The 21,786-nt window shown below is 59.9% G+C and overlaps 3 protein-coding genes across 7 annotated transcripts; 1 reads left to right on the top strand and 2 right to left on the bottom strand.

Annotated features, from left to right (window-relative positions):
* Positions 1–2,324: 2,324 nt before the first annotated feature.
* LOC115660273 lies at positions 2,325–8,739 on the bottom strand. Of its 4 annotated transcripts, none has more exons than XM_030581484.1 (7): positions 8,075–8,739; positions 7,362–7,515; positions 5,324–5,431; positions 4,721–4,860; positions 4,157–4,253; positions 3,868–3,992; positions 2,325–3,437 (listed from the first exon to the last, which is right to left on the bottom strand). In XM_030581484.1, exons 2-7 carry the CDS (start codon positions 7,444–7,446, stop codon positions 3,261–3,263), a joined length of 732 nt encoding a protein of 243 aa, XP_030437344.1. In that variant the 5' UTR covers positions 7,447–7,515; positions 8,075–8,739; the 3' UTR covers positions 2,325–3,260. The 4 variants fall into 4 exon arrangements, with proteins under 4 accessions (XP_030437344.1, XP_030437345.1, XP_030437346.1 ...); XM_030581485.1 differs by having other exon boundaries at positions 8,462–8,739; XM_030581486.1 differs by having other exon boundaries at positions 8,533–8,739.
* An 89-nt stretch (positions 8,740–8,828) lies between these two features.
* Positions 8,829–13,779, top strand: SPATA2L (spermatogenesis associated 2 like). The gene is made up of 3 exons (XM_030581481.1): positions 8,829–8,881; positions 9,559–9,865; positions 10,901–13,779. The coding sequence occupies exons 2-3, from the start codon at positions 9,560–9,562 to the stop codon at positions 12,041–12,043; spliced, it is 1,449 nt and encodes a 482-aa protein (XP_030437341.1). The 5' UTR covers positions 8,829–8,881; position 9,559; the 3' UTR covers positions 12,044–13,779.
* A 586-nt stretch (positions 13,780–14,365) lies between these two features.
* CDK10 (cyclin dependent kinase 10) lies at positions 14,366–21,520 on the bottom strand. 2 transcript variants are annotated; one of them, XM_030581482.1, is made up of 14 exons: positions 21,399–21,510; positions 19,422–19,494; positions 18,991–19,062; positions 18,703–18,805; positions 18,478–18,559; positions 17,799–17,866; positions 17,521–17,573; positions 17,325–17,394; positions 17,098–17,157; positions 16,687–16,810; positions 16,478–16,617; positions 15,829–15,881; positions 15,626–15,747; positions 14,366–14,943 (listed from the first exon to the last, which is right to left on the bottom strand). In XM_030581482.1, the coding sequence occupies exons 1-13, from the start codon at positions 21,492–21,494 to the stop codon at positions 15,644–15,646; spliced, it is 1,098 nt and encodes a 365-aa protein (XP_030437342.1). In that variant the 5' UTR covers positions 21,495–21,510; the 3' UTR covers positions 14,366–14,943; positions 15,626–15,643. The 2 variants fall into 2 exon arrangements, with proteins under 2 accessions (XP_030437342.1, XP_030437343.1); XM_030581483.1 differs by lacking the exon at positions 19,422–19,494 and having other exon boundaries at positions 21,399–21,520.
* Positions 21,521–21,786: the final 266 nt, after the last annotated feature.

Below are 21,786 nucleotides of genomic sequence, written 5' to 3'. Positions count from 1 at the left end.
GATGCTGATGTGACCTGGCAGGCGTGAAAGTGCTACTGACAATGCTCACCGCTCCTGGAGTGGGGTGGGCTGCGAAGGGGCGCTGAGCGCCAGGGTAAACATGCCAGCCTGCATCAGGCACATGGCCATGGAGGTGTGGGACCATGGCCCCGTCCCTCCCTGCATCTTGCCCGTGGGCCCTGCAGCAGCAGGGGGCCATCCGGCCCTTCACTTCATGTTCTGTGCACTCACGCAGGTTTCCCAAGCGGCTGCTTGAGCTGTACTGCGAGGAGACACCGAGCAAACCAACCTCCTGGTACCCCAGGCCAGAAGGGGATTGAGTGACGGGGTGGCTCACTTGCTGATTTCCTGGTCTGTTCATTCCCTCTGGGGCTCTGGCACTGGCCACCGTTGGAAGACAGGACGCTGGGCTGGATGGACCTTTGGTCTGACCCAGTGTGGCCAGTCTGATGTTCAGGCTGGCAGGGGACTGAGTCCGGGGGGTGGAGGGGAGCCACCCCAAGGGGCAGCACTGGCTCCCACACGAGCCACCCACCCATCCAAGCAGCAGCCCTTCTCCACCTATGGAGCCACCCTGGGAGGATCTGCTGTGCTGAGCCTTGGGGCGCCAAGAGCACCCTGCGGAGCTACGGGACACAGGTGGCCAGAGCAGGAGCCTTGGCTGAAGCCAGGCTGGAAAGAAGGGGGTAGCCTGGAACCCCTGGGGTCTCTATTCTCACCCCAGGCACCTCCCCAGGCCTGGCCTATGTGCTGAGGAGACATTGCCTTGTGGTGCTGGCAGGCAGGGACAGAGCCAAGTGGTGGGCATGGTGCCCTTCTGCAGCAGCCCTGTGTGAGGGCAGCTGGCTTGGTGTCCAGGGGCTGGGGAGTAGCCATTCACCATCGCGGGATGGCAGTGGGCAAGGCGTGGGGCTGCCTGGCCCTGTATCAGCTCAGCAGTGCTGGGCTGGCCCAGGGCATGGATCAGAAACCCCCTGAACCCTGCAGGCCAAAGTGGTGTGAGTCAGTGGGTGGTGCCCCCTCCCAAGCTCATCAGAGCAGGCCCAGCCCCTGGGGCTAATGAAGAGAGAGGTGCTGGGTGAGGCAGGGAGGGAGCCAGCCAGGCTTGTAGCATCAGAGGAAGAGGGACTCGGGCCGGCCCGTTACCGCTCATCTGACTGGAGGTGCAGGGCCCAGGCCAAGCTGGGTGCCAATGCAGCTGCTTTCTTGTCCACTCTGCCCCCTCAGCTGGGAGCCCCACGCCCAGAAGCGCGAGGACTGGGAGGAATGTGGGGGTGAGGAGCAGGCTGGGACTAGTGACGGCCTGGTGCCCAGGTCAGAGCTCATGTGTGCCCATTTCCCTGGCCAGCTGCTGTGGGGGCAGAGCACATGGCAGGGCCCCATGGACACCCTTGCAGGTGCCCCATCCTGGGGCAGGGGACCATGCCACACCTCATGGCGGTTTCTTCTAGCCGTCGCCCACCTGGGGCCTGGCCAGGGGAAGAGGGCAGCAAGAACTGGTCACTCTCAGGGCCCAGGAGGCCAAGGCCCCAAGGCAGGAAGTAAACGAGTGTGTGAGCAATGTTGGCTGGCCTGGCGCCTGCTCCCCTGGGCCCTGCATTGCACCCTGGGCAGAGGGGCCCAGCTCAGAGCCAAGGCCAGGCTCGCAGCTGCGAGGGTGGGTCACTGCTAGGGGAGGGATGCTGGGCCTCAGAAGGCAGCAGATATCAGAGCTGTGCTCTGCCTTGGGGCCTGAGGAGCTGGCGCAGGGTGGGATGTTGACAGCCATTGGGACAGCAGGTGACCCCCAGGTGGCCACCCTCTGCCTCCATTGCATCAGCCCGACCAGATCCTCTGCAGCCACCCGCGTGGGCTGCTCGTGTCCTCACAACAGAGCTGCCGGGGGCTGGGGAGTGTTTCTCTGGGCTGAGGTGCCAGTGCATTTCTCCAGGCTGCAGGGAGTGGGGTGCTCCCCCCACCCACCAGCCCTGCCTGGGTGTAGTGGGGAGGGCTCAGCGCAGAGGGGCAGTGGGTAGAATGAGCTGGCAGAGCAGCCAGGCATTGGTGCAGGTGATGAGGATTTGGAACGAGCCCTCCTTAAGGCTGGGGAGTGCCTTGCTACCTTCTCCTGCCATTCTTCCAGAGCACTTCAATAGCCACAGAGCCCCCCAGGCCTCACCACAGCCAGGGCCCTGCCTCATTCTGGCCTGGAGCAGCCCCTGCTCTGCTAGGCCTGCGCTGTGGTGCCCCTCGTCCCCATGCCTGAGCTGCATCCTTTTGCTAGGCCTGGCAGGGGCTTCTCAGGCAGGAGCAGACTCCTGATGGCACAGTGACACGGGACGGCGTTGGTACAAATAATGTTTATTCAAACATGCAAAACCATGAGACATCTACTGGGAGCAAAGCGCCAGGCGGAGGTAGGCAGACAAGGTGCCCAGCCTTGAGGCTGGGCAGGAGGCCTGGTGCCAACTGGAGCACATGACTTTTCAGAGCTTCGCTGTGATTGAGAAACCAACAACAGGGTCCGGGGCCCAAGGCTGCACGGTTCGCGAGCACCCTGAGCTCCCCTGCTCTAGGGATGGGACACTGAGCAAGGGGCCCAGCTGCTCGTTTGCAACAGCTGGGATGGGCGTGCGGAGGAGAGAGCAGCATGGAAGAGGCCTGATAAAATCGCAGCCTCTGAGAGGTGGAGGGAATGTAGGGCAGGCTGTGGAGGGCAGGCCGCTCGATGGCTGGAAGGATGGACCTGCCCAGCTCGGCACGACTCACCAGGCAACTGGCTGGAGAAGGAGCTGAAATGTGGGGCTTGCCCTATGGCTGCTAGGGACCTCAGGGCAAGCAGGGTGCTTGGGGCTGGCTTCCCCCTCCTCTGGGGCCATGGCTGCTCCTCACAGAACTGCCTGCTGCCCCAGCCTGAATTCCGGCCAGGGCTTAGGAGCAGAGGTGCCAGCCAGAGCAACTGCCCATTCCTCCCCTCCGCTGCTGGGCCAGGGAGGAGAGAATGGAGCTTAGAGAGGAGAGGATCCTAGGTCCCCAGCAGGGAAAGGAGGCATCAGCTGCTCTTGCTAGGTGGTGAATAAGAGCACAGAATGACGCAATGCTGTCTGTGCTGGTGGCTCCAGGGCTGGCAAGGCAGCTGCCGCTCAGAGTCAAGTCCCAGCTGAGCTCACCCATCCTGGCCGGGGACCGGAGCATGGGGCAGATGTACCCAGAAGCCCTGTACAAGGGAGTAGGGGGGGGAACTAGAAGTGGACACAGCTTGAGAGGGCTTAGCAAAGGCCTCAGATCTTCCCTTCTAGGGTCAGGGTCTTCAGGTCTGCTGGCGAGCGGGCGCACAGCACGGCGTGGGAGACGCTCCCCTTCTCGACCAGGGAGGCCACTGCCTCGCCCACCTCCAGGTGACTCACGTAGCTGGGGCGCAAACGCTCCGGGGTCGCCACCCCCATGTCAATCTTCACCTGCAGGGGAAAGCAGAGCCAGTTACGCCCAGGCCATCCACCACTGGCTGGCCAGGAGGGGGTGCCCTCTCCCTAGGTAGAGTGGAGCAGAGCCCCCAACCCGCATTAATAGCCACAAACCTGCCCCAGCTGCAAGGGGCCCCGTGTTACTTGTATCCTCCTGGAGCAGGACCCCACTGAGCCAGGCGCTGGCCAGACACATGGAGGGGTCTGGGCTGCCCAAAGGGGCTGTCGAGCAGCAGCTCTGGGCGCTTTTGCTGACCTACATGAGACGCCAGCCAGTCAGGGCTAGCACCAGGTCAGCAAGGGGGCCAGGCCTCACTGGGCTCTGCTCCATTCCCCTCCAGACCCCAGCGAGCAGGCTCCTGGAGGGGGCAGGGAGAGCTGTGAGTGCCCCTCCACCCCACCCACCCCAGCCAGGGGCACTGACCTCATTCAGCTTGCAGGGCACGTCTGGATACTCCTCCCGGACCACCTGGCAGAAGGCCAGTGTGCCCGCAGCCCCCAGCGTCAGGAACCCTGTGCCTGGCATGAGCAGACGCTCACCAGCCCCTCCTGAAACAGAGAGCGTCCGTTGGCCGCGATAGGGCGGGGGATGCAAGCAAGGCCTCCTTGCAGCCCCGGCTCCCCAGAACCCACAGCCGCACGCATGGCAGCCCCTGCTGGCCCAGTCTGCGGCGAGGGGCTCTCCCGTCGCCGGGGGCTGGGCCTCCTCTCACCAGTGATGAAGGTGTAGGAGCCGCTGGGGTTCTCCTGGACCAGAGGGAAGAATGCTTTCCAGGACGTAAAGGTGCTCAGCAGCAGCGTTTCCAGGACCTGGGGGGTGGGGGGAACCACAGGTCAGACCGACTGTTTTCTTTCCTGCAGCCACATCCCACCCTCCTACCCCCATCACCCCTCCGCTGCAGGCTGCTGATCTGTGCATCCCGAGAAGAGGCCCAGGGCCAACAAGGATTGGCTGCTGCCCCGGGGACAGCCGCTCTTTGGAGACAGCACAGCACTCCAACACGGTGACCCCGCTAACCCAGCTCTGTGTAAGCCAGTCCTCAGCCTGGGGTCACAGCTGTTCCCTTCCCCAGGGGCCAAACATGTTGTCTCCATGGCACTCCCAGTGGCTACTGTCCTGAGGCCTTGCACAGGCTGGCACTACCTGGCTGCGGCTTTACAAGACCACAGTGGAGTCTAGATCCCAGCCTAGCTCCCTCAGCATCCCCACTGGCCCTCCCTACAGGCTCACTGCCACCTCCTCCCCAGAGCCAGCTGCATCACCTGCCCACACTCACCCGGTGAAGCTCCTGCAGTGTCTGAGTGTGGGGGGGCCCTCCCTGCCACCAGCTGAAGCCCAGTGATGACACCACGTCCGTGACCTTCCCAACACTCTTCAGCAGGGCTTCCTTGGTGGCTTCCGCTCCCTCCTCGGACCCTGGAAGGATTTCAGCAGCGAGTGAGTGCGCCGGCACTGGGCCCAGCCCTGCGACCGCAAGGGGCAAAGAGAAGGTCCTGCTGGCAGAACCCAGCCATGCCCTTGCTGCAGAGGGGTCCAAGCAGGAGGGTCCTGGCCGATTACATGGCTCTCTCTCTGGGCAAGGTGCCTTGCCTGCTGGGCCTTGCTCGGGCATACCTAGCTGAGTGGAGCTGGCTGCAGCAACATGCTCCTCTAGCACGGAGCTCCCAACATGCAACAGAGGCCAGCTGGCTTGAACACTCCTCTCAGGCTCTTGCCCTCTCCTCCAGCGGGGAAGCCCTGGAATAAGGGGTTCCCTGGAGGGACAGCCTGACTCCAAGTGTCTCCCCTGGGCACTGCTATCAGCCCCACCGTTCCTCGGCCAGTGTCCCTGGGAATCCTGCTGGCAGAGCTGCAGGCTGGGCCTGGCCACATGCTTTACCCACGTCCCCGATGAGCGTGTGCAGACGGTCACGGGTCGGCGCTGGCACAAAGCTTTTCAGTTTCTCCAGCCTGCTTCCATCGCGGGAGACAACAGCGACTCGGAAACCTGCGGGAGAGAGGGTGTCGGGGAGACGCGGCCCAAAGCGTCCTGCAGCCAGCTGGAAGGGAGCTCACGAGCACAGCCCCTTGGTCCTCAGCACACAGAGCCTCTGCCCAGCACTTCCTGGGGCCTCGCGCACCAGCATTGTTCTGTTAGCAGGGAGGGGTCGCGGCTTGTCCCACTGGGCGTCCCAGGGACCAGGCCTGAGGTGGCAGTGCAGCTTGTGCTGGTGAGTGAGGGGGTCTCCGGAAGCAGGGACAGTACCTTGGGCTAAGGAGGGAGGGAGGGAGGCAGGCGCTCCAGGCCTCCATTCCCTGCTCTGCCACTGGCTCCTGGCCTCTTTGAATCTCCATCTCCCAGCTGAGGAAGGGGTGATACTGACACTCTTCCCTGTAGCAGTACATCAGGAGAGCTGGAGTGAGGGCAAGCTGCTGCGTGCTCCGGGCTAGCACAGGGGTGCAGGGAGGCCCTGTGAGCCGGGGTGATGGAAGGAGCCTTTGTAAAGCCAGACCCTTCCCTTCCCTCTTGCAAGGGAGCTGCTCTCCCTGTCTTGTGTGACCCGCCCAGCACCCAGACCTGGGGTGAGCCGCAGCCTTGTGCACACAATGCCATGTCATGGGGCCTGCGCTCAGGGCAGATCACTTGGTGGGGAGGGGGAACCGCCTCAGTGGCCTCCTTCGCCACAGCTCTGTGCAACATGTGCAAACATGGCTGTGCCAGCGCCACACTGCTCCCACCACCCCCCACCGCAGGCTTCTGGGTGCTCGGCTGGGCGTGGCGCTGTCAGGAGAAAACACCAGAGTCATCTCTCTCTCCCCCATTTATGCTTGCCTCAGCACGTGCCTCTCCCTTCAAAAGCAGGGCTGAAAGCAGGGCCGTTCATCAGGGCATCACGCCGACACAGAGCAACAGCTCTGCCCACGCTGGGACCCAGCCAACTTCTGCCTGTGGCTCTGGGTGGAGCCTTCTACACATAAAACTGCCCCTTGGCTGGAGGGTGCTGGTGTCCTAGAGATATTTGGGGTGGGGTGAGCGTTGGGGATTGGTACCGCCGGGGGGCAGCAGGGTTTACCTAGGCAGCAGGTCAGGCTGGTACCTCTGAAAGGGAGTGGTCCTGATTTCTGCCCTAATCTGGCTTCCCAGGGCACGTACCCTATGCAACAGCAGAAACAGATGGCGAGGAACAAGCCACTGGCACCAGGGGGTGGAAGAGATGGTACCTCCAGCTCTGCTATCTAGGACTCTGCTGCTGGCTCAGGAACGTGGATGCCAGGCTCCAGCCAGGCAGAGAGGAGGCGCAGCACGCAGGTGCAGGGAGCACCGGAGCGCCGAGGGCAGGAAAGTCACCCACCATTGTGCCATCGATGGCAGAATTTGCACAGGCAGCTCCACCAGGGCACTCACCCCTCCTGCACGGCTGTGGCTGAGCTGGGAGCAGTGCGTGTCCTAGCCGGCCCCTGTCCTTTGCTCACTAGGGTGGGGCAGAAGAGAAAGGCTGGGCTGAGCAACACATCGGGGCAGCAGGCACCCACAGCAGGTTTCCCCTCACTCACAGGCAAGGTCCTCTTCTCCGTTCCCCAGCAGGGCGCTCTCAGCTCAGCTCCACCCCAGAGTCAGCTGGCTGCCTGGCCAGGACACAGCAGCTTTTTGGCCCTGTTGCAGCCCCAGATCTAAGTGTCTGCAATCATCCAGGAGCTGGCAGGGGCTGGTGTCAGCAGGAAGGGACCTGGCATCACCCACTAGCTGTGGGTCAGGTCCCCATCACCTCAGGTCTAGTGTGAGTCTTTGCTCACGCCAGGGGGAGAGCCCAGCATTGCAGCCAGGGCAAAGCCGTGCTGCCCCTGCCAGCCCATATGTGGCTGTGGTTAGAAAACAAAATCAACCACCTCCCCATCATCACCTCTGCCAAACGCCCCACTCAGCCGGCTGCCCTTACCTCTCTCCAACAGTGACTTCACTATCCCGGATCCCACCGTGCCAGCCCCTCCAAGCACCACGACCACTCTGTCCAAGGCAGACATCCCGGCGGCCAGGTGGAGACCAGGCTAAGAGCAGAGACACACCAGGGCCAGCCACCAACCAGGCTGTGGCTGCGTCCAGGCAGGGAAATAAGTAGGGAAGGTGCATATCTAGCTCCACCTCCAACTCCCACGGCCACACCCACTGTCCACTTAGCCACGCCCCCTGCTTCTGCGCCCACCGGTCCTTTGCCTCCTGTCTCACTGGGTCAGTTCGGACTCAGTGGGCCTGAGACAAACGCCGTCGGGCCTCCCTGGATGCCAGCACAGGGCTGAGTGCCTCCGCCAGTCCAGCCATAAGCGTCTCAGTGGTGGGGCTCCCACCCCTGCCTCTGGGAGACTCTGCCATCCTGCCAGTCTCCTGGGTCACGGTCCCCTCCTGGCAGTCATTTAGCTGGGAGCCGTGGCTAGCGAGGTCGGCTCACTCTCTCTGCCCACCTTGGTGGGGTCCTCACCCAGTGCAGAGGTGCCCAGAGCGAGTGCAGCATGTGGCTGCAGGTACCCAGCACCCTGTCCACAGTGCCATCTCCTGCTCTCTGCATCGCCTCACTGGCCACCCCCTCTCTTCCCTGCCTGGGCTCTGTGTCCAGCACCCCCTCTGGGAATGCCCCAGGGAGCCACCACCTCTGACCTCAGGCTCCTCAGGCATGTCTGACACCTCCTCTTCTGGGCCACGCTCTGCACAGACAGCTCCCCAGCAGGCCCACTGCTCCCTCCTCGCTCACCAAGAATCAGCAATATTCGGGTCAAGGCGAGTCACTTAGCACCCCCCCCCCCATTGCAGGGCAGATCTCACCCCAAAGACAACGCTTGTAGCCAGTCCTGTAATAATCCATCTCAAGATTTATTATGTAGGACAAGGAAACAAGATAGGTATTTACAAGGCCAAAGCAGCTAAACACACACACAAATGAGTTCCCGCTGTACATTTCAAAAGGTAACAGACGCTTGTATGCTCAGCAAGCTCTGTATGTTCTCTAGGGCTAACCCCGGCCAACCACTGGGCAGCTTTTCTTACGCTTGGTGATCTTTGCCTCTGACAGCCCAGGCAGCATAAAGACACAGATCCTTCTTCCCATCCCTTCTCACCGCCTGCTTGGAGCCGCCAACCCCACTGCTGGGAGGAATTCGCTTGCAGGACGGGGCATGGGCGGGACAGGGCTGTGGGAAGAAGCCCAGCCTGGCCCCCCTGTCTGGGCTCCGCAGGGGTCATACGGGGAACCAGGCCTCCCTGCAGCTCCCGCCCCGGCCACTGCCTAGCCCACGGGCCGCCGGGCACACAGACCGCCTGGGCCGGCAGGGAGGGGGTTAACCCAACGGTGGGCGGGGCGACGGGAAGCCCCGCCTCTCATCACGTGACCTCCGCTGGCCAGGGGGCGGAACGAGAGGAAACCGGAAGTTGTTGCCCGGCGGAAGAGCGGAGAGACGGGGGCGGCAGGTGAGTGGTGCGGGGGGGGCCTCCGCCTCAGCCCCCCCTTTACCCCGCAGAGGGGGCGTGGCCTCCGCGCCTCACCCCCTTTACCCCGCAGAGGGGGCGTGGCCTCAGCCCCTTACCCCGCGGGGGGGAGGGATCTCTGTGTCTCAGCCCCTCCCCCTTTACCCCACAGAGGGGGGAGGGGCCAATCTCTCAGTCCCCCCTTACCCCACCAAAGGGGACAGGGCCTCTGTCTCAGCCCCTCCCCCTTACCCCAAGGATGGGGGAGGGGTCTGTGTCTCCTCCCCCTTCACCCCATAGGCTTTGAGAGGGGTCTCCATCTCTGCCCCTCCCCCCTTCGCCCTCTATACCAGGGGGAGGGGCTGGGTATGTCTGTGTATCAAAGGTGTCTTGGGGTGACAGGACAGTCCTGGAGGGAGAGGCCAAGGGTTGGCCCCACCCCTTCCCCGGGCAGGGCACTGGCTGACACCCCCCCCCCCCGACCCGGGGGTGGCTGGCAATGCCTGAGTGAACCGCTAAGGGGGAGGAAGCTGGCCTGACTCTCAATGGTGGAGCTGGAGCCGGGCGAGGCAGGGCAGAGCTGCCCCAGTTTAGGTTGCACAGGACTTTCTGGGGCCCTGGGTCAGTGCTGCATTTCGTGGGCTCTTAGCTACTCACCCCTGCCCTCTCCGCGGCTCTAGGATGGGCTCCAGCTCCCTGGTGCAGCAGAAGTACCGGAAATGTCTGGAGAGGGATTTTCGAAGGGGCCAGTCGGGGGTCTGCACTGACCTGGCCCTGAGGGAGTGGCTGCAGCAGCGCCTGCTGGCAGATCCAGAGCTGCACTACGCCCTGCGGAATGACGTCTTTGCCATGCTCACCAGCAGCCTTCAGGGATGGGACGCCCTGCCCTTGGCACTCAGGGGGCTGGCCAGGGCCTTTGAGGTCCTTGAGCTGGCAGCTGTCAATCTGCACCTCCTCCCTTGGCGCAAGGAATTCAGCACAATCAAGGTGAGCATTGGTGTGTGGTCATGGCATGTCCTGGCTGCACTGCTGTCTCTCTTGGGCATGCTGGATAGAGACAGGGAGCTGCTGAAACAGTGTGCAGGGGCCATTCTGAGCAAATCACTGAAGAGAGAGAGGGTCACTCCAGGGACTTCAGCACAGATTCCCTGGGGTGCAAATTCCCCAGGGGAATAGAATATTCAGGCCAGTCCCTCGTGTAGCTGATGATTACACTCGTGCCCAGACAGATCTGGGATTTGTTAAAGAGACCCACCCCCTCAGTGGGAGCAGCGCGGTCTAACCCCAGGACGGGGAGTCAGGAATGATCCCTCCTGCAGCAGCATAAGTGTGTGTTGGGCCTTTAGACAAAGGGATTCCACCACGATGGAAAGCCCGCCTCTGCATGTATGGCCCCGAGGGGCTGGAACACGAAGGGGCAGAGGTACTTCGTCTCTGGGCGGCGTCACTGTTTGTGTGGCTGTCACACAGTCTCGGGTTCAAGGATCTTAGCAACGTGATTGGGACAGCCACAGAAATGGGCCGAGGGCTCCGGGCTGTGTAGGACCTGGGACTAGCTAGTTCCTTGATGCAGTGGGTCGTGTCTCCAAAGGAACCCCAGTGCAGCAGGGGCAGGTCCCTGAGGCACCCGCAGCAGATGTTAGACAGGAAGGTGAGGAGCGGCACTGCCCCGGTCTGACTCCACTGCCTTCCTGGGAGTTGAATTTCCTGCCCTGCCTGGCAGGCCCGGGAGCTGTGGCATCCTCTGGTGGCTGTGCTGCCTGGAGCGCCCTCCCCACTGGGCAGGCTGGAGGCTAGTGGTGGCTTGCGGTGACTGTGCTTTGGGCTGTTGGGCGGCAGCTGAGAATTCAAGGTGCTCTCAGACTGCCATGGGCTTGGTGGTGCTGATTGCCAACAGGCTGGCTAATTGCTCATTGTGTCAGTCTTTGTGGGGCGGAGGCGGGATGGTGAAGTCACCGGGTTAGACTGGCTGGGAGATGGCCAGCTGCGTGCTCAGCAAATAACACACTGCTGCTGTTGCAGATGTTCTCGGGGGTGTACGTGCACTCCCTGCAGGCGGCACTGTCAGACAGTGACATCGCAAAGAGCTTCCACAGGATGGGATATGTGAAGAGAGATGACCACCACCTCGTGGTGTCCCAGCCACCCCCGGGAGCTGAGCTCGTCCAGGCTGCCTGCGGCTTCTTTGCAGCAAGGGTGGAGTGTGAGATCCTGGGGGAGATCCTGTGGCAGCTGGAGCCATGCCAAGTGTCTGCTGAAGACCTGCTGCAGGTGCGGAGGGGCACCAGGGACCTGCATGACTGTGTGGAGAAGCTGCAGAGACTTGCTAGATGGCCGAAAGGCAGAGAGCCCAGAGCCAAGGCAGCTCCTGGCTGTGCTGAAAGCATTGATCTCTATGGTGATGAGCTGCAAAGCCCAGAGGCTGCGACCCTGTACAGTGACCCCATGGAAGCCAGGCTGCAATCACCCCCAGGGGCTTTGTCCTTCCAGGAGCTACACAGGCCTCCCATCTGGGGACAGAGCCCCAGCCTGTGGGGTGAGGCTGTTGGAGTACCTGGTCCTGAGGATCTTGGGGGAAACAAGGGAAGGATCTGGAAGAACCGGGGGGCTAGTGAATCTGGCCAGGAGCAGCCTTATAGAAATGGGCCCAACTCAGAGGCTGCCGCCTTCTCTTTTATCTCCTTGAGAGGGGAGCTTAGCAAGATCAGTGACTCAGTCTCTCCTGAGACCATGGGGAGCACAAACCCTTCTCTGAGCTCCCCTTCTGACACTGCAGTGCTCGAGCCACACAGGGCAGCAAGCTGCCTAATGCTGCACTCTGCTGGCAAGGTTATGCCCTCAAAGTGCAGAACTGCCAGATTCTTGCCTATGGCTACAGAGACACCATGGAAGCTGCTGCCTGCTGCTCCACGGCTAGAGAGCAGCGAAAGGGAAGTGCTGGCGTCACCCAGCTACCAGCTACATTCATGCCTGATCCGAGGTGGTCTCCCCTCCTACTGCTGTGCCACATGCTGCCTGCTCCACGCCAGCGGCTGTGATGCCATGCAGACCTGCAGGAGTAGCCACTGCATGCAGGAGCTGCAGAGTGAGCAGCAGAAGCTCCTGTGGTTACGGAGGACCCAGGTGGACATGCTGCTGAACAAAGGCTCTGGGGCTCGGCCCTAGCTACAGGACGAGCTGCCTCCCTAGTGCCTGCAAATGCTGTGGGATGTGTCAACCAAACCCTACCTCAGGACAGGTGATGACACCTGGCTGGTTCTGTTCTAGGGGAAGCCTCTAGTGGCAGAGTTGATTTCCTCCCCCTACCCCGGTGCTCTATAGACTCGCCCCAGATCCTCCCCTGCTGTAGCTGCCTACAATAACCCTGCCCTACATTCAACACTACTACTCCTCCCTCCCAACTCCCATAAGCCAATTCCAGGGATTGGCCTCTGCTGGGTCTCTGGCATGATCTCCTGGCCATGCTTAGTCACAGCTCTAGCTTCCCTCTGCCTGAGGAGCAGGGGCCTCTTAGCTCACAGGCTTCTCAGGACAGCCTGAAATACTGGACCTAGGTACGGACAAGGAGAAATGAGAGACTTGCTCTTTTTCAAGCGATTCCCTTGAGTTGGTGGAAGGATGCTGCTCTGTCCAGGTGCTCTGTGGCATGGCCCATGTGGACAGCACTGTCCCTGCCCCAGGAGAGAAGCACAGATGAACTGTCCACCAAAGGCAAGCCATGAGAGGCGAGAAGATGGCTTGGGGAAAGATCTTGTGCTGGTTCTACCCATTGCTGCTCAGGCTGACTGGCCTTAAGGTTCGGGGGACAGAAGGTGCCCAGGGGAAGAAATGTCTGGGTTTAGGCTGGGCCCTGGCTCCTCCTGGCAGTGGGTGTTTGAGCTAAAGCAGCTTTTGCCCCAGATTGATGGGTCATATGGAAATGACAAATGCTTTGAGCTGTGTGCATCTGCCCATCATTGGGTAATGTGTCTCCTGCACCGTGCCTGCCTCAGCTGCCCTGGACGAGTTGACAGCCTTCAGGGAGTTAGCAAGCTAGGCTCTTGCCTTGCAGTATCCCCTGGTACCAAATTCTTGTCCTCATGAGCGCCATGGCACTTGAGGTTCTCCAGAATCAATGGTTGCTGGAGCTTTGGAAGAAGGGTTACACTGTTAGTCCCATGGGATGCAGTGCAGTAGGAGTTCCCTTGTCCGATGCTCTAGCTCCTTGATCAGCAGAGCCTTAGGGATTCAGTTCCCATCTCCCCAGGGCTCAGCTCTGATGTCTCAGGCCCTATTCCTCTGCCTAGGTCCCTGCCTGCACCTTTCCTGGGTGCTTTTGGTGCCCAAAAGCAAAGCTTCTCCTTCCTGTATCAAGGGTTAAGTGGAGTGGGCACTGGCTTGTGGAAATGACAGCCAATCCCCTCCCCATGTGCACATGCCCACAACCCAGCTGGAAACTCAAAGGCAGCAAAATGCTGGACCCAGGAAAACCAAAAAGGGAGCTGCCTGCTGCTGTTGCCTAGGGGGAAGGGGGCCATGTTTCCCTCTTGCTACACTGTTTAGAGCAGCACTGCCAGGGCTTCTGGCTCAAACTCAGGGAGCGGAAGCTGAGAACACTGGGGACGGCCCCCCTTTCGGTGTGAGGTGGCTGAAATCAGTGCCAGCAGCCAGGCACTAAACAGAGCCACCTGAAAACCTACCCCAGGTCAAATCCAGTGGTGATGAGTGCTGTTACCTTACAGGGCACCCCTGCCTTTCAGCTGGCCCACTGGCCAAGTACCCCAGCCCCTCTGGCTGGTTAAGGCCCCCTTCCCAGCTCAGCTCTTGCTGGTAACCCTCACCTCATCTCTGCTGGACTCAGAACAAAGAAAGAATGTTGTCTATCACCCCCACAGTTACCTAATAAAGTGTTTTTCTTTCTAGCCTGGTATTCTGGCTCCTGGGCAGGGTGTGGGAGTTCATCCTATGCCACACAAATTCCACCTGCCCATTACCAGGGGCTCTTGCTTCAGCCTTTCATGTCCTTAACTCACTGATGGCGGTGGCTCATTAACAGAGGGTGATCTTGTTAAGAAGCTCCAGGCGATGATGGGTAGAGGGGAAACTGTGACTACCCAAGCTGCTGAGGGTGCCGTGTGTCACATCAGAATGAGTCAGAAGCCTTGAGATCTCAGCCCAAGACCAGTACGATTGGCTTGGGCCCCTGTGGGGGCGGCACAGCTCCTGGAGGAAGTGATGGCACTGCTACAGTACACTGGCTGAGGGGAGAGCACCTGCAGCTGGGGTTTTGCAGCTGGGCTGGGAACATTTGTCACTGCAGCCCCAGGGTGCTTGGAGGGGGGAGAGTTCTGAGCTAGGTCACTACATTGTGCTTCCGGGACTCTGCGCTCCCCATCCTGTGCAGCGTTAGGTTATGGGAGAGCTGTGACACACTACACGCAGCAGCCGTTCCTCCCTTGTGCTGGCCCGGCTACCTCGGATAAACAGGAGAGCAGCTCTGCAGGACTATCCATTACAGCTGACACTCACACGACATTTTATTGAGGGCAGGATCACAATGGGGAACAAAGAACCAAGGGACTTTTCTAAGTGCAGCTTCCAGCTTGTAACAAACCCAGCAGCCATTCAGGGTCGGCCAGAACCTCTTGCCCCGGCTGCCTACCTAGCTCAAGGTGCCTTTCAGCCCACAGGAATGTGTTCACACACTGCCCTTCCTTGGAGCTTCTGCCAGGGGCTGGTGATGGGCCAGCCACCATGAAGGATGCAACTGGCACTGGGTGGAGAGGGGCGCAGATAGATACGAAGTTTGCCCTGACTGCTCTCTTGGTGCAAAGATGATAGAACAATCCACAGCCCTTGAGCACGTCTCCAGCAGCTGCATTTGAGTGGAAGTTTGGGGTACCATCCTCCTAGGCAGCACCGGACCACCCAGCAGGAGGCACCCTGAAAATATCGACAGGTCAAGAGGAGCCTGTACTGCGTCTGCCTTGTGTCCTATAGCAGCTGGTTACAAATCCTCCTTCAGCTCTCGGCGCCTTCCCAGCCTCTGTTTTGGATGTTCCCTTTATCCGCATCTTTGTCCAAACCTTAAACAGAAGAATGCATGTTGTTGAGTGGGAGTGAGTAATCACACAGACTGGCTGAGGCTGTTGCCACTGTAGAGAACACCAGCTTCTGGGGAGTAGGGTAGGAACGTAGAGTCCTCCAAAGCACGGCCTGAGCGAACCACATGCTGCCTTAGAGGCAGCAGAGCTAGGCCCTGGGCTGGGAGTGCTGCAGACCGCATGCTCACTCAGGCAGGGAAGAGCACCCCCAACGCATGGCGACACGTGCAGCCTTTGGACATGAGAATCTGCACATAAAAACAAACCAAACTTCCCAGGGACCAACTCCTGGGACTGAAGAGGCCAATAGGAGGGAGCGGGCACCTTCCAGGGCGAGAGCAGTACATTGACTGGGAGGTCTGTTTCCCCACTCACAGATGGGGCTGTCTCTCTCCGAAACAGGCCAGTACACCAAGGCTCCTCAGTTGGCAAGTAACTGGGAAAACTGGCTCCCAGTCTGCACTCCCAACAGGAGCTAGGCTCCAGTCTTTTGCAAGCGGTTTAACCTGAGAATCCTGGGGCAGAAAGTGAAGTGGGGCAGCCTGGTAATGCTGTGGCCTCCAGTCACCTGTGGTTCTGTCTAGTCCTCATCACAACCCCCTGCCAGGTGTGAAAGTCTCAAGCCAGGAGAGGCCCAACAGGGACGAGAGAAGATCGTTCTTACCTGGCAGAACATGCAGCCTCAGGGCTTGCTGCGCTTGCCCTGGCTCTCCGCCCCGGCGCTGGCGGGAGCAGCTCGCTTGTTGCGGTGGTGGGGGAAGGTGGGCATGAGCTCCGGTTCACAGGCTGGGGAGAAGAGGAGAGGAAATGAGTCTCAGGAAGGGCTCGGAGTCCCATAGGCCCCAATGGCGCAGAGGAGTCACTTACGCAAGGGCTTTTCTTTGAAGTAGGAGCTCTCCAGGCAGTCTCCCGCTGTCGCCCTTGGGAGGCAAACGCAAGTTACAGGAAAAGTCCATCATTCCCCCACAAACATTCCCTCTGCTTCTTCAGGAAACCTCTGTACACGTGAGACCTTCCTTGTGCCCAAGCAGCTCAGCAAAGCTGTGACCAAGCCACTGCTTTCACTTCCTGTCCAGAGGGCAATGCGCAGTACATCCCACGCTGGGCTCCTCTGCATAATCCCAGAGGCCCTGCGTGCCCAACGGCATCTGGCCGGGGAGCAGTACAACCTGGTCCTATAACGGTCAGACACTCCCATGGTCTTGCAGTACAGGGGGCAGCGATGCCTTGGGGATCAGCCCCGGGAGCAAGGCAGCACTGCAGCTGCAGGAGCTGGCCCTGCTGGTTCGCCTTGATCTGCTCGATCCTCAGGGGAGAAGCTGATTACAGGGGTTGCCCAGTGCTTCCTGGCAGCTGACAGCTCCCCCACGCACTGCAGCTGTTTACCCCCCAGGGGAACAGCCCTGCCCGGCGGGAGGGTGGCAGGAGCCACACCCACCCCATACACTGAGGAGCCCGGGCCCCACACCACACTGGCAGTTCCATGGCCTGCGCTGGGCTGCAGATGGCTCTTTACCTCTTCTTGGGGTCATACATGAAGAGGAAGTTGAGCAGGCGAAGCCCAGCCTCCGACAGCCATGGGAACTTGTGCTTGAGGTTGTTGTAGGGCTGCTTCCGCAGGGTGTACTGGCTCACTAGGGGCAGCTTGGAAAAGCCCTGGGAGGGAGGGAGACGTGAGGATCAGGAAGAGTGTGGCAGGGTGGGGGATGCAGAGCGAGCACTTACTGGCCAGATGTTTTCATTGGGTGTCCCCAGCAGCTGCACTATCAGGTCAATCTGGTGGATCTCTGAACTGCCTGGGAGTAACGGCTTGTGGGCCAGCAATTCCGCGAGGATACATCCCACTGCCCTGGGGAGGGAATAGGTCTCCTGGGTTAGTGGGAATCAGACGCACGAATCCCTTGCAGCAGACTTCTCCTCCTTTGCCCCCAGCAGCAGATCCCTCCTGTTGCTGTAGACTCACCTTGGCCATAGTTCAGTACGAGATCTTTATACAGATGTGAACATTGCTTCCTGAAGTACCAAGCTGTTGCCCTGACCCCAGTCTGTCCCCTGGCTGGCCCCCAGCTAGTTCTGCAAATTCATAACTGCAAATTCCTTCCCAGAGTGTTACTCTCCAATACAAGATCCCCTTACCACATATCTATGCCTGTGGTCTGGGTCGTCGTTCCCAGCAGCAGCTCTGGGGCCCGGTACCTGTGCAACGTAATGAATGCAGGAATTACGAATCGGTGGAGCTCCCAAAACTTGTCCAAGATGCTTCCCATTGTCTCATTCACCCAGATTGACTGCAGGGCTGACCCTCAGCCTCCCAGGGGGTCCATGCTGGGTGACTCCCTCAGGAGTAAGCAGAGCCTACTCACCAGAGGGTGACGACTTTAGGGGTCATTGGTTTTAGTGGCACTCCGTGAGCACGAGCCAGCCCAAAATCCGCTGCAAAGAGAGGGCAGTTTCAATGTCAAAAAGCAGGCCAGCTACTGCCCTTGCCTCTGCATTACAAAATGAGAAAGCTGGAAGCATCTCTGGAGCTGCATTAGCAAAGGTGACAGGGGAGCTCACCTATCTTCACGCAGCCTTTATCAGTCATGAGCAGATTAGACACCTTCAGATCCCTGCCATCAGAAAGAAGCCATGATGGTTGTGTTAGAGGCAATGCTTCACGTGGGGCCATTCCATGCTGCCCAAATTACTGCTGCTCCAAGAGTGCCTCCCTCTGCCCCACTGAGAGCCAAGGAAACAGCCCAAGTGGCACAGCTGGCTCCCAATGTCCAGTGCATTACCCAGTGCCCCTCCCATACAATCCCTTTACCCACAGTGCCTTTCACTCTGCCCCTTACCTATGGATGATGAAGTTCTCATGAAGATACTGAAGGCCCTTGAGTACTTGTAGGATGATACACTTCACCTGCGAGCGGTGGGAGACGGGATTAGCAAGACAGCATCACATTAGTACTTAACATGTATCTGCATAGGTTCCTACCCTGCCCTCATAACTCCAGTATCTCAGTGCCTTCCAGTCGAGCATTAAGCAATCTGACTAAGAGCTGCTGACAGCTTATGCCCTGGTTCATTTTATGCAGAAGCTCAAGGTCAATGCAAAGCCATGTGCCCTCGTTTGGAGCCCAAGACCCAAAACACTGTAACAAAGGGGTTTTCTAACTGCAGTGATGCAGACAGGGTTTAATGCAGGCAGCTGGCAATGCCCCATATCACAAAGGGTCAACGGGGTTGGATTATTCGACCCTATGCTAGACAGGACAGGTCGTTAAGTTATGATTAAATCAGGTCATGTGACCTGATGACTGGCAGCCAATTTACAGACTGGCATCGGTCTCCCAGTGCCCACCACCAGCTCCACCAACACGACCGCTGCCAACTGCCTCAATGGCCTGGGCTGGAATCTGCATCCTTGGCTGTAGGTTGAGCAGTAAGTGCTGGTAGCCTGCTCCCGTTGGCTAGAGCCACAGCAGCCGCTTACAGCTGGGAGCGGTAATGCCCTGGCACAATCCCCTGTACCTGAGCCTCAGAAAAGGGCGTCTGCATGTTCTCAAGAAGGCTGGCGAGATCCTGTTCACAGTAACCCATCACCAGGAAAATACTGCAGGAGACACACACCACAGTCAGTCACCTCCCTGCAGTTCCACTGTGCTGACCAACCCCACCACGCGTCATCCAACTACCATTCCTGCCAAGGGCAAGGGCAGGGAGAGCAGTGCAGAGCCAGTACTATGGGACTGTTACCTCTCCAGATGGTTCCCCACGACAACCTCCTTCAACTCCACGATATTGGGGTGCCGAAGCTTCAGAAGCAGGGTTATCTCCCGCAGGCTGCTGATGGGGATTCCTGCAGAGTGGTACTTGAGTCACACATTAGAACTCCCCCTCCAGGCCCCTGGCCTGACCCAAGGCTCTGATGTGGCTGTGCAGGGCTAACCACATTTCTGAAGAAGTGTTTTAAGAGATCCCTCCCCAGCCCTAAAACCCCAGAGCTTCCTAGGAAGAGCAACTCCCCTTCAGCTCTCCCCTTACCATCTTTCTCCTTGTCCATCCGCACCTTCTTTAGTGCCACAATCTCATCCCTCTGAGTATCTCGAGCACGGTCTGAAACAGTAACACACCATGTGGTCAGTACCTGGAAGACAAGCCTCACAGCAAAGTGAATGCCTGATCCACCACTGACACCGGTCACCAAGTGAACCATTAACCATCACCTCCCAACACTGGGGGAGGAGGGAGGGTAACAGTGAAACCCCCTCCAACTGATGTGCTCATCACTGGGGAAGAGACAAGATCCTGGAAGATGGGCTTCAGCCTGTGCTGGGGCTGCCCTTACACCTAGGGACCTGTGCCACTGAGTATTTTCCAGTGGCCTGGTACATGAGGTATTGCTGTCAGCACCCCACACAGCAAGAAGCAAACCAGCTCCCGCTGCTGAAGCCTGCAGCAGATACAACACTTACACACGATGCCATAGGTCCCTTCCCCAATTCGATTCAGCTTCTCAAACTCCTTCACGCTCCGGCACCTTCCCAGCTGAAAGCAGAGAGCCATATCACAGAGCAGCCAGCCCCCTCCCCAGAGCTGTCTTGGGGGCAGTGTTCAACTATTAGGGCTTATGATTTTCGTTGTGAAGTTAGATTTATCTGGAGCCCTCCGGAAGCTGGAATATGTCATTGCTGCTAGCCAGACACAGCTGTATCCCACCAGCATGAAACCACCACAAGACAGATGTTAGTTATGGTGCTTAATGCACAGCTGGAAGGCACTCAGCTACTAGGGTGATGAGCATAGTTAACAACTATAGCAGCAGTTCTCAAACTGTGGGTCAGCACTCCCTTTTAATGGGGTCACCGGGGCTGATGTTAAACTTGCTGGGACCTGGGCCCAAAGCCCAGGCCCTTGGTGGCAGGGCTCAGGCTTGGGCTTCAGCCTGGGCTCAGGTTACAGGCCCCCCTGCCTGGGGCTTGGACGGGCTCTGGCTTCAGTCCCCCAGCCCCAGGGTGGTGTAGTAATTGTTGTCAGAAGGGGGCATGGTGCTATGGCGTTTGAGAACCCCTGCACGATAGGTAGAGGAGCTATCTGACAGCGTTACAGCCTCTAGACAGCGAATGTAAGAGCTTCAGAAAGGCCAAGGGCATCATGCTAGAGGCAAAGAGTTAGCGTAAGGCTCATGGGAATATTACTGTTTGGACACTATTCTAGCCAATGCTTCGCAGTGCAACCTGCCGTTGATCTGCTTTGTGCAATGGCGTGAGAGCAATGGGGTCCCATGCCAACTGTCGCTGGGCTGTGCCCAGCATCTGGTCACGTGTTCCCAACTCTGTGTTTGCAAACACACGTGTCATTTCCACGCACCATTACCGCCACTGTTCATGGAAACGTGGGAACTGAATTGTGAGCAAATGTCGGCCTGTCACTGCCACAATTTCCACAGCCTGGGCATCTCCCTCCTTCCCCCCACCGCACCCTGCCCCAGCCTTCCCTCCTTCACCCCTCCCCATTCACCCTACCCCACCCCTCCTTTCCTCAGTTCTCCCTGCCCCAACCTTCCCCATTCACTCCTCTCTACCCCTCCTTCCCCCACTCCCCATTCACCCCTCTCTACCCCTCCTTCCCCCACTCCCCCTTCACCATTCACCCCTCCCTACTCTTCCATCCCCACTCTCCTCCCCCATTCACCCCTCCCTACTCTTCCGTCCCCACTCTCCTCCCCCATTCACCCCTCCCTACCCCTCCGTCCCCACTCTCCTCCCCCATTCACCCCTCCCTACCCCTCCTTCCCCACTCTCCTCCCCCATTCACCCCTCCCTACCCACTCTCCTCCCCCATTCACCCCTCCCTACCCCTCCTTCCCCACTCTCCTCCCCCATTCACCCCTCCCTACCCCTCCTTCCCCCCCATTCACCCCTCCCTACTCCTCCTCCCCCATTCACTCCTCCCTACTCCTCCTTTCCCCACTCCCCCCACCCCATTCACCCCTCCCTACCCCTCCTTCCCCACTCTCCTCCCCCATTCACCCCTCCCTACCCCTCCTTCCCCCCTATTCACCCCTCCCTACTCCTCCTTCCCCCACTCCCCCTCCCTACTCCTCCTCCCCCATTCACTCCTCCCTACCCCTCCTCCCCCATTCACTCCTCCCTACCCCTCCTTTCCCCACTCCCCCCACCCCATTCACCCCTCCCTACCCCTCCTTCCCCACTCTCCTCCCCCATTCACCCCTCCCTACCCCTCCTTCCCCCCATTCACCCCTCCCTACTCCTCCTTCCCCCACTCCTCCCTACCCCTCCTTCCCCCACCCCATTCACCCCTCCTTCCCCCAGTCCCCCCTGCCCTACCCTTCCCCATTCACCCCTCCCCCCTTCACCCCTCCGCCCCCCCCCAGGCGCCACACGGGGGCGCTGCCTTAACCCTTTCGCGCTGGGCCCACGCCCGCTCACCCTGTCCCCGGCGGGCACCGGGAAGAAGCCCCCGCCGCGCAGGCGCTTGAGTCGCAGCACTTCCGGCTCCTGCTCGGGGCAAGCGGCCTCCGCCATGATTCCCGCACCCGGAGGGGCGGAGCCGCGCGCTTCACCACTGCGCATGTGCAGCACCCCGTGGCTCTTCACCGCGCAGGCGCAGTACTCTCCCTCAGAGTCTCTAGCAACGGTTGCTATGCAGGGCCTGCTGGCTAAGGGCCCACCGGGGGCTGCTGGGGAGGGGCAGCTGTGCTGGGGGAAGCGGGGATGGGCCCGCGGGGGTGGGGAAGCGCTCCGGGGAGCGTTGGGGAGGGGCCTCTGGGTGAGGAGCGCCCCAGTGTGCAATGGGGAGGGGGCCCTGGGTGGGGAG

Source organism: Gopherus evgoodei, chromosome 12, assembly GCF_007399415.2.
Source record: "Gopherus evgoodei ecotype Sinaloan lineage chromosome 12, rGopEvg1_v1.p, whole genome shotgun sequence".
NCBI lineage: Eukaryota > Metazoa > Chordata > Testudines > Testudinidae > Gopherus > Gopherus evgoodei.
This window is presented reverse-complemented; position numbering and strand designations above follow the sequence as displayed.

Excerpts from the sequence above, each read along its gene's own strand:
- LOC115660273 (XM_030581484.1), bottom strand. The coding sequence starts at position 7,446 with ATGTCTGCCTTGGACAGAGTGGTCGTGGTGCTTGGAGGGGCTGGCACG. Across the intron at positions 5,432-7,361 it reads GAAGTCACTGTTGGAGAGAG|GTTTCCGAGTCGCTGTTGTC; the intron begins GTAAGGGCAGCC and ends TCTCTCCCGCAG. Across the intron at positions 3,438-3,867 it reads TGCCCTGCAAGCTGAATGAG|GTGAAGATTGACATGGGGGT; the intron begins GTCAGTGCCCCT and ends TTTCCCCTGCAG.
- CDK10 (XM_030581482.1), bottom strand. The coding sequence starts at position 21,494 with ATGGCGGAGGCCGCTTGCCCCGAGCAGGAGCCGGAAGTGCTGCGACTC. Across the intron at positions 17,158-17,324 it reads CCTAAAGTCGTCACCCTCTG|GTACCGGGCCCCAGAGCTGC; the intron begins GTGAGTAGGCTC and ends TACGTTGCACAG. Across the intron at positions 16,618-16,686 it reads CCAATGAAAACATCTGGCCA|GGCTTTTCCAAGCTGCCCCT; the intron begins GTAAGTGCTCGC and ends CCTCCCTCCCAG.
- SPATA2L (XM_030581481.1), top strand. The coding sequence starts at position 9,560 with ATGGGCTCCAGCTCCCTGGTGCAGCAGAAGTACCGGAAATGTCTGGAG. Across the intron at positions 9,866-10,900 it reads AGGAATTCAGCACAATCAAG|ATGTTCTCGGGGGTGTACGT; the intron begins GTGAGCATTGGT and ends CTGCTGTTGCAG.